The sequence below is a fragment of the Lagenorhynchus albirostris genome, chromosome 15 (assembly GCF_949774975.1).
Source record: "Lagenorhynchus albirostris chromosome 15, mLagAlb1.1, whole genome shotgun sequence".
Classification (NCBI taxonomy): Eukaryota; Metazoa; Chordata; class Mammalia; order Artiodactyla; family Delphinidae; genus Lagenorhynchus; species Lagenorhynchus albirostris.
In genome coordinates this window covers 65,905,257-65,915,477 of record NC_083109.1, presented here as the reverse complement: position 1 = coordinate 65,915,477, position 10,221 = coordinate 65,905,257, and the positions used below count along the sequence as shown (strand labels likewise).

The 10,221-nt window shown below is 43.9% G+C and overlaps 2 protein-coding genes across 6 annotated transcripts in view; one reads left to right on the top strand and one right to left on the bottom strand.

Annotated features, from left to right (window-relative positions):
- The window catches only part of DCUN1D3 (defective in cullin neddylation 1 domain containing 3), a 34,118-nt gene that overhangs the window by 458 nt on the left and 23,439 nt on the right, over positions 1 to 10,221 (top strand). The window contains exons 1-2 of one of the 5 annotated variants that reach the window (XM_060124026.1): positions 158 to 267; positions 4,601 to 4,692. The exons of 1 other annotated variant lie outside the window; for it this stretch is intronic. The gene's annotated coding sequence lies outside the window, so the exon portion shown is untranslated. Of the gene's footprint in view, positions 1 to 156; positions 268 to 445; positions 584 to 4,600; positions 4,693 to 10,221 lie in introns of those variants that run through there. 3 more of the 5 variants (XM_060124027.1, XM_060124028.1, XM_060124030.1) reach the window with 3 other exon arrangements.
- REXO5 (RNA exonuclease 5) overlaps positions 8,409 to 10,221 on the bottom strand; it is a 77,611-nt gene continuing 75,798 nt past the window's right edge. Inside the window, exon 19 of the mRNA XM_060124016.1 lies at positions 8,409 to 9,280. Coding sequence (XP_059979999.1) covers positions 9,268 to 9,280 — 13 coding nt within the window. The 3' untranslated portion in view covers positions 8,409 to 9,267. The remainder of the gene's footprint in view (positions 9,281 to 10,221) is intronic.

The window sequence follows — 10,221 nt, the reverse complement described above, 5'->3', positions numbered from 1 at the left end:
CCTGGAGCGGGCGGCTTGCGGGGTTACCGGAAGTGATGATGCAGGAGGCGATGGAGAGGGCGGGGCTTCGGGGCGGCCCCCGCCGGTGGGCCGCAGATGAAGAGGAGGCGGCGGCAGTGGTGGAAGAAGAGGCGGCGGCGGCGGGGGCGGCGGCGGCGGCGGGGGTAGGGAGCCTGGAAACGCGAGCGGGGATGGTAGGTGTTTTGGACCCGCCGGGCCGCCGTCGTTTCCAGAAAGGGTTTGACTGGAGGAACCTCTGGAGCAGCTGTGAGTTTGAGGCGGGGGGGTTGAGGAAAAGGGGAGGCATTGGGAGATGAAGGGGCGGGGGTTGGGTACCTTCGAGAAAGGGGGGGGTAGAAGGGGAGGAGTGGAAATCGGCGCCTTGTCTGGACTGGTCCCGCTGGAAGAGAGGAGGCTGTGAGGGGAGCCTGTGGCGTGTCAGCCGCAGGGCTCAGAAAACTTACCTACTGTCCCTCCTCCCTACCGCCAGCACCCCTCAATCCAGGGCCTGGGGTTCTGGGGGCCGGAGCTGCCCTGAAGGGAGTGCAGACTCTGGTCCTCTGCCCCTTGTAAGCGCCGTGAGGTAGGAGCCCAAGCGAGAGGTGGTGGGTGAATCTCCAGCTCCCTCCGCCCTCATTTCCCTCCCCACCCCCATCTTTCTCTTTAATCATTAACAGCCCTGGAATTAAGGGGCTCAGACCTGGAGGCCTTCCTATGCACCTTTGCTATAAACGATAACCATCTGTGCCTGAGGTAATGGGGCTGGAAGCTTTGCCTGTATCCTGTATAGGAAGTGGGACAGGGTGACAAATGTATTGTGTTTTTCCGTTACCCCCTCACCCCCCATCCTCTCCCTTGCATACCCCTCCTTTCCACTTTAGTTCTCCGTGGCTAGGTGGTAATCGTGGTGGGTTTTGCTGTTGTTTGTTTTTTTTTTTCTTTATTGCACTTGGTATCTTGGTTACCTCTTTTGAATTTGGTGTTCCACCTCCATCCCAGATCTTAACTGCAAGCTTTGTGATACTTCAGTTACAAGCTGTGTGTCTTTGGGAGTACCTCTCAATGCCTGGTCGCTCCCGATTAAGATGAGCGTTTTCTTCTATGAATACTGGAATTCCAAAGCCCTTGCAAGGATTCCTAAATGGCATCATAGCCTAGGAATCAAGGTCTCTTGCTCTAAATACTTTGTGTGTGAGGAATTTAAATGTTGTCAACTCTTTCCAAAGTGATTTGATGTTAGGCTAATTCTGGATTTCTGTGTTTCTCTCCACCCACACTTCATGATGCACTTTGGAGAACAGAAAACCCCATATTACTTTTTTGTTTCTCCAATTGGACAATAGCTCTTTTATCTTCTCCATTTGCGTGTCTGGCACACAAGTCTTCAGTGAACACATTTGGCTTGTGCTGATTCCCATCTTATTTATTTAGCTTATTCTTTGTGTATAGGTGGTCTTAAACGAGACAATGTGATTTGCTTAGTTTTGTTTTAAGGAAGAATAAAAACCAGTAACGGCTATGAAAAAATTATTTGAAGAAAGCAAAGAATGCTCGGAAAAGAAGGTCTCTTTGTTGATGTTCTGTTGGTTTAAGGAAAAAAAAAAAAAGTAGTGCTACTTTAGCCTGTTGTAGAGATTTCAGAGTGAAGTGTAATGATTCCTAGTTTGGTGTTGATATTTTCTTTGGAAATCCTCTGTTGAGTCTGGCACTGTGTTTTCTAAAGAACTTTAAGAGATGGTGCCCAAATTTTAGGGATCCTTTGAATAGAAAGTGTCCGTAAATCCTGTTCCTCCGTAACTGAGTTTATGTGCATATTGCTAGAAGAATTATCACAACAGGTTCCATCCTACTCATCAGGGCTTTCAAGCCTGATAAAACAGAATATTTAATGCTTTGATTGTACAAGTAACAGCATGTTTAGATGTTTCACAGAAATGCAACAAAAGAAAAAAATGACTACTGTTCTCACCTTAGCTGATTGGGAATCATTGAATAAAAAGTCCAAAATTCATTCATTCATTCAACAAACATTTATTGACCGGCTACTAATTGCTAGCCAGTATTTCGGGCAGTGGGCATACAAAGGTGAACATAGCAGTAAGGTCCACGCTCTCATGGAGCTTACCTCGGACTGTGGGGTGAGGACAGATAAATAAGCAAATCGGACTTTGATAAGTGCTGAAGAAAATAAGAGTGTTGTGATAGAAAGTGTCTGACTGGGATTCGGTCTAGACCTTTCTGAGGAGGTGACACATAAGCTGAGCTTTAAATAAAAAGGAGCCAGCCATGCAAAGGTATGGGAGGAGCCTTCCAGGTTTAGGGACTAGCTAGTGCAGAAACTGGGCTAGAGTGAGTTTGGCAAGTTCCAGGGAGTAGGGAGAAAGGGGAGGTGGAGGAGGCTGGGGAGTAGGGAGGCAGTAATAGCAGAGTCTAGTGAGCAAAGAGGAGAGTGAGAAGAGTCTAGGTCAGAGAGGTGGAGGCCAGGCTCAGAATAGGTAGGCAAAATAAGAGGAAGAAGGAGAAGGAAATAGAAAATCATGTTCCTTTTTAATTCTGTTGCCTTTCCTAGAGTCTCACCACACGCTACTTTGAGGGTACTCTTGGACTGTCATAGGAAAAAAAAAGTCACCCCGCTGAGAGTGGGAGAGGAGGAGGCAATGGTCGTCTGGGTCTTTTCTGGCAGATGAATCTCAAGCCATGTGTTAAGAATTCAGCAGGATGTTCAACTGAGAGATTGCCTTTTTCCTTACAGGATTTTGCCTTATACACTTTTAAAAATTGCATAATGAGTACCTCAAATGTGTTCTAGTATATGAATCCTCCTTTGCTTCCAGCTGTGAATTTGGGGCTGAAGGTTGGGCAAGTGATAATAATATGCCCCTGTTGGTCTACAAAGATGACCATTAGGATCTAAGTTTGAAGTTATTTTTTGTAGGGAGGCGGGTTTTATGTTGCAATATTTCCACTCTTGTCTGATCCACCTGATGACTAATAACACTCAGCTGAGGTGTAGGTTGGTGCTAAAAGTTTACATTTATCCAATGTAATCCACACTCAGCGGATTACATTAGATAAATGACCATTGTGGGCATAATCCCACTCTGTGGACATCTTTGGGCTGGCATGTAACCAAGTGATGTAACCTACTTTTGCCTTCTGTCGGGGCCATTCATCTCCAGCAGTCAGCTGCTTTTCAGCCTCACCTTGACCAGATTGTCCACTTGAGAGGCCCAATCAGGACTCCTTTTTGATTTGGCCCTCTTGAGCCATGACACAGTGGGCCAACAGAAAGAATATGCTGTTTTCTTCTTTTGAACACCACAACAGTGACTAGTGTGTTCTTTGAGTGAATTGGCCCTTTGAGCCAGGCAGTTGAGAGACTTAAAATATTGCTGAGGCTATTTGTAGTAAAGTTAGTATCAGAAATGCTAAGTAAAACCTTTTAGTGTTTGGGAAAAATGAATCAGAAATTTTGGACTTGTCACCTATTTTAGGTTCTAGTAATTTACTAGCATGGGTAGATAGATTATCAAAAATAACTTGAATAGTTTCCTGGGCAGTCCTGGGGTAATGAAGGGGATGGAGTTGAGCCTGTACTGACTTACTGAATCCCAACTTGAGTGCAAATAGGAAGTCTTTTAGTTAGCAAGCAAGTGAACAGCTAGGACCAGGCAAACAATAGACTCCACCCTTTATACTGCAGAGTAACTCTAAGAAACTGAGAATTGAAAAAAAAAATATATAATATGTATATGGTTTTGACCTAGGTTGAAGAATTTTGGCCTCTGTATCCTAATGCTGGATTTTAAATGCTGTTATTAAGCTGTCCACTGTTCATCTTCATTTTAATAGTTATTATAACTCAAATATGAAAGTATCCTGTAGGCTGAAATTTCATCAGCCAGTTTGGAGACTGGTGGCTCTTTTCTAATTTGTGAAAGGGGCGGATGGGCAGGAGGGGACTTGAATACAGGGAGAAGCCATCAACTCCTACGTTGGCCACTAATTGTGTTTGGGGAAAGAATCCACAAATCTAAATGAATTTAGATTCTCAGAACTGAACTGGCCTTTTATTTATTTATTTAAAAATATTCATCTATTTATTTGGTTGCGCCAGGTGGGCTCCTTTGTTATGGCACGCGGGCTCCTTCGTTGCAGCATGCGAGCTCTTAGTTGTCACACACATGTGAGATCTAGTTCCCTAATCAGGGAATTGAACCCGGGCCCCCTGCATTGGGAGCACGGCATCTTAACCACTGCGCCACCAGGGAAGTCCCCTGAACTGGCCTTTTAATCTAGGGTACTAGTGGATTTGTTTCTCAAACTCCCAGGGCTTTTGGACAAACTCTTCTTAAAGAAGAGTTGATTCCACTTACTTTTGGAGTTGTGGGTGTTATGCATTGCATTAGATGACTTAAAATTAATCTGATTTTCTACTGTTTTGATATCTTTACAGTAAGGACAGTTAATTGTACACTGGCTGCCAGTTGTTTTAAGATGAAGATGTGGTAACTCAGATTGAAACAATGGTAATTATGTGGTGACTCCTATTTCCCCAGTTCTTGATAACTTACAGTTACCTCTTTGTGTCTATTTACAGATGTTGATACCAGTGAACCAGGATCAATTCTCCCTAAATGTTGGAACAGTGTTCTGAAGCTCTCTGCACAATGGACCAGGGTGTTTTATTGAGTTAGTGTCTTTCAATTAAAATCTAGTTTTACTAGTTCTTGTATCTGTTTTTCTAGGTGAATGATTAGTGAATGATTACAAATAAGAACTTAACATATTAATTTAGTGGAAGTGGCTCAAACTCTAATTCTTTGAAGTTGTGATATGTAGAAAGGAGAAAATGGGAGGAGGGAAATGCCAAATCCTCTTCTTTAAGATGTGTGCAAATGAAACTATTTAAATACCAGACATCAGAGTAGGGAAGCTCAGTCAAGGAATCTTGAGGTGGTGATTAGCCCTTGTAGCAAAGTAAGCCATCTATGGCCAGTGCCCTGATACCAACCTGATTACACGAAAAAGTAGGCATCATGTTGACGACTCCTGACTTCCCGATGGCTTGTCCTTGCTCAGGAGTGTCCTTTGACTCGTGCTGTGTTGGTGGGTTTCAGGCTGAATTGCATCGTGGAAGCTTAGGTTGCATAGTGCTGGGAAGCATAATCCATGTTCCTGTTCTCCCTGCTCTGCTGGAGGGCTCAGCCTCAGGACCTGGGGACTGGAAATAATTCTGTCACTGAGGCCTGGAGATCCAGACCAGATATATGATGACTGATCAAGGATCTTGGATAGCATCACTGCATAGTGTAGGACTTCTCATTTTTGCCCTAATCTCTGCTGGTCAGTCTAGGACACAGTGTGTTGGAAAAACTTGCTTTCCTTATTTTAGTAGTAGATTGCTTCCACCATATCAAGACCGCAGGGTTTGGTTATAGCTTTTAGCTCTTGTTGGTTGATGAAGGGTTTGGATTCTGCAGTGTTTGCCTAAAGTGGGTTGGTGTGTGACCTGTAATTTTGATTCTGAATAAGACTCAAGTCATAGCATTTACTATATTGAATGCATTTAATTCTTTCTCCAGTTAAGGAAGAAGCAGGAAGAAGATCCTCAAAGAACCTTAGAATATCTGGCATGATAGTCTTTCAAACTGGGCTATGTGGAGCCCTCTCAGGGATCATTTCTGGCGTATGCCCCCTCATCTCACTGTCTTCCTTCTACTTCACTGCCCCGCCCCCCCCACCATGCTTCACTCTGCAGAAGGTACCTTGATATTCTGTTCTATTGGGTTTCCCCGTAAGATTTCAGTCAAAATGTTTTGAGGCTGAAAACAGATCAAAAAGCAGTAGGTAAATGGAAATCTAGAAAGGTTAGTAAACTTGCTTAAAGTTACAGAGCAAGGTACTGGCAGCTACAGGACTAGAATAGGACTTTCTCTGCACTAATTTTGTTTTCTCATTTACTACATTGCCTCAAATATGACATTGTAGGCACTCAATGGAGTTTGAGTTTAATTGAATCCTTGGTGTTTGGTCTTTTATATTACTGGCTCTTTACTCAAACAGTTTGTCACCCACTACTGTTCTTTCAGAGAAAAATCCTTATAACCAGTTTTGAAACATATGTGAAGTTATTGATGGTAATAGTACTAGTAAGTAGCTGGCCTTTCCTCCTCAGAATATTTCTGAAAGTGATGATAGTACTTTCAAACAGAAGTGGAGGCTTTATCACTCTAAGTTCTTAAGATAAGCTAGTGGCATGCTGTCCAGAATGCCTGTGCAAAATGCTGACCTCGGGCTTCCCTGGTGGCGCAGTGGTTGAGAGTCTGCCTGCAGATGCAGGGGACACGGGTTCGTGCCCCGATCCGGGAGGATCCCACATGCCGCGGAGCAGCTGGGCCTGTGAGCCATGGCTGCTGAGCCTGCGCGTCCGGAGCCTGTGCTCCGCACCGGGAGAGGCCACAACAGTGAGAGGCCTGCGTACCGCCAAAAAAAAAAAAAAAAAAAAAAAAAATGCTGACCTGAATATTCCCATTTCCAGTGACCTGCCCTGGAATCTGAAAAGGAAAATCCAGGTATACCCACTGACAGAAAAGCTTTAGAATGTCTCTGTGGGAATAACTACAATCACCATATTCTTTTTTCTAAAAAATCTGTGAAGCAAATTTGTTTTCAGTTAAGCATTTACTTTATATCTACTTGATGACTACCTAGTGGCTCCTCTTTAAATAGGAAGGGAAGGCGAGGAATACCACTGCAGTGAGGGTGCTGGGACCCTGGCAGCATGGGTTCTAGGTGGCAGGATTGTGGACATGCTAGAAGTTCCAGGTCCTCAAAGGAGGCATTTTCCCCAGTTGTAGTGATTTTCTTTATTCTAAGTGAGTGTAATTCAAAAGTGAGGAGTGATGTGTAGTGAATGTTCTGTGTTCATTTTAAAGAATGTTTCTGTGGTTCTTTTTCTCCTAGTAAATTAGTTTATCTTTGAAATAACTTGTCACTTGTCTAGTCATTTACTCAAAACAGTTGGTTATAGCTGATGTCTATGGTAGGAGAATTTTGCTTGGGGGTTTACTAACATTTTATGAAAGAGAAAAGTCTAAAGACCTTTCTAGAGACATTTAGATAGGTGGGTTCCATTGTGGGGAGGAGAACATGTAAGGGAGCCGGCCTTTGCGGGGCAGGGTGGTGGTGGTGATATTGTGGGCTGTGTGTACGGGGTGAAGAGAAATGCCCATTGATGGTCCAGCTGGGGAAGGGTGGAAATTGCTGACAATGGCACTTGATGGGGGAAGAGTGGGTCAGGAAGGAGCAGGCCCACAAGATTGCCCAGTGCCAGGGAACGCCATTCACAGGGAGGGGGAGGGGGACCTATGGAGTTGAGTAATTCATTGGCCCTGACCGGGACCCTGACCACAGTACTCTCTCCCCTGACTGGAAAGTGTATTCCTGATGGGGAGGGTTGAGTGCAGGGATGCAGTATCCGGTTTGACCAGATTGATCTTCAAGATTGACTAGTTGGTCATGATTGACTGCTTATGGAGTACTGGCCTAACTTTTTTGAGATCGCTCTTTTGACTTTTGCTTTTGACAAATAAGAAGTTGGTAAACAAGAGAGAACGTAATGTCCCTGGGTCTGTTAGAGTTTGAGTTAAAGTACATAATACTAGGTGGTGGTGATTGTCATTTAACAATGTCTGTTATCCAAAGGGAACAGTTACATATAAACTATTGAGGTAATTCATGATTCTTTTATAGGGACTATAATAAATGGGAAATAAATCACAACTAAAATGATTAATTAAAGAAAATACATTTTGACTCCATATTTCTACAACATTCCCTGGGCTCTTTAGCAGGTCAAATTAATTCTTTAGTCATGTATAAGAAATTTTATTCTACCAGGTACTTGTGGATCTGACAGAAGCCCAAATTTCCTTCTAGTGCTGAAAACAGCAAGCACTACTCTGAATTGGTGACAGCTATAGATTTAATGATTAGATCAAGTACGGAGGTGCCTTGTAAGCATCAGTTAAGTTGGTTGTAATGTGGACCTCTTTTTCTGAGGTTAATTATGACATTCCTGCAACAATTCTCTGACATCACTGAGTGTCCAACAATTCACTTCTGACACAAACTGCCTGGAGTTTGTGCAGACCCCATAGGCTAATGACTGAGTCTCACAAGATTGCCCCACTTCAGGTGCCAGCCCCAAGTATCAGGTCTCAAGTTACCTACCTGCACTTCTGCCTGGCAGAGTACAAATTTCCCACGACCACCCTCCCCCAGGTTCGATAATTTGCTAGAACATATGACTCATAGAGCTGATAAAACATGATATTTATGAATACAGTTACATTATAAAGGTTATAACTCAGGAACAGCCAAATGGAAGAGATGTATAGGGCAAGATTTGAATTGGGGGCACAGAGCTTCCGTGTCCCCTCTGAGCATGCCAGCCTCCCAGCACATCAATGTGTTCACCAACCCTGAAGCTCCCCTAGCCTTGTTTCAATTTCAGTTGAGGTTCCTTTGTGTAGGCAAAATTGATAAAAGCATTGGCCTTTGGTGATGAAACTTCAACTACCCTTCCCTTCCTTATGGGCTGGAGGTGGGCCTGAAAGTTCCAGTCATGTGCCTGGTCTTTCTAGTGTGGCCAGCATCTCTCTTAAAACTATCAAAAGGGCCCACCCTGAGTCACCTCTTAGCATAAACTCAGATGTGGTCCAAACCCTGCTCCTTATGAAAAACAAAGGAGCCTATCAGTAAGGAAATTTCAAGGGTTTTAGGAGCTCTGGTAGGAACTGGGGACAAAGACCAAATATATTTTGTATTACATCACATTAATACTCCAGTTTTGCATCCCATAAGTAGGAATAAGGTTACCTAAAGTTGATTTAGATGATAAGTAACTATGCATTTACTGTTAATTTGATGGAGGTTTTTTTGGGGGGTGTGTCAAGAGAGTGCAAATTGCATAGCTTCAGATTACAAGGAGCAAACTCTTCCCTCAATCAGTATGAAATGGCACTCCTAGAATGTGTTATATATTGAATTTAACAGGTGCACTACCTCTACAGCTCCCTAATGCAAGAAAGGAGCTCACTTATAGGAAATCAGATATACAGAAATCACGTTTCCTTTCAGTGTGACTTCAAAGATTCAGGTGTTCATAGTGCGCTGGTTAAGAGCTTCAGCCTGGAGTCTGGGTTTGCATTTGAACTTTACCATCGGCTTGCCACTTGACCTTGGATGAGCCACTTAACATCTCTAAGCCTTGTTTCTTTCATGTATTAAGAGAGGATAATAACAGTAAGTAGTTGTGAGGAGTCAGTAAGACAGTACATTTGCAGGACATGGCACATTGCCTGGCATATAGATAAACATTTAATAACATTAGTTATTATTAGCTACATGCATATATAGCTAAGCTGACAGGGATTGGCAGCTCCCAAAGGGCCAGGAACTATATCATTTTACCTTCTCTTATATGGGAAGTATGAGACAGTGTATAAAACATTGCTAGGCACACAGTAGACACAAGTTATCTATCACTCGAAAATAAAACCTGCTCTGGGTATCTGGGAAATACAGGAGTAACTCTGTAATGGAAACTTCCAGCCTGTTTCCAAAGCTGGCCTAAAACCCAGAGATGGAAAATCTTCCTCCTGAAACCATATAGAGCATGCATGAATCTAGCAACGGGGACAGGGGCTCAGTGGCTAGAATATTGTTGGATCAAAAAATGGGAAACTGGGCTTCCCTGGTGGCGCAGTGGTTGAGAGTCCGCCTGCCGATGCAGGGGACGCGGGTTCGTGCCCCGGTCCGGGAGGATCCCACGTGCTGTGGAGCAGAGCGGCTGGGCCCGTGAGCCATGGCCGCTGAGCCTGCGCGTCCGGAGCCTGTGCTCCGCAACGGGAGAGGCCACAACAGTGAGAGGCCCGTGTACCGCAAAAAAAAAAAGAAAATGGGAAACTGATCCAGGAGACATTTTTATCATTGGCAGTATGCCTTGAGGTTCAATGAGTTGGGCAAAACCGCATGAGACTTTGGGAAGGAAACAACAGATTTATTTCAGTCGGTCCAGACAATCTTTGAGAGTCAGCTGGCAAGTATCATGTTATAGTTGCTTCTCGGAGAAAATGAAAAACCCGGATCCACTGGCAAAGGGCTTACCAACTGCTTGAGGTTCACTTTTTGGGGAAGTCCCCGAAGGCCAGGTCT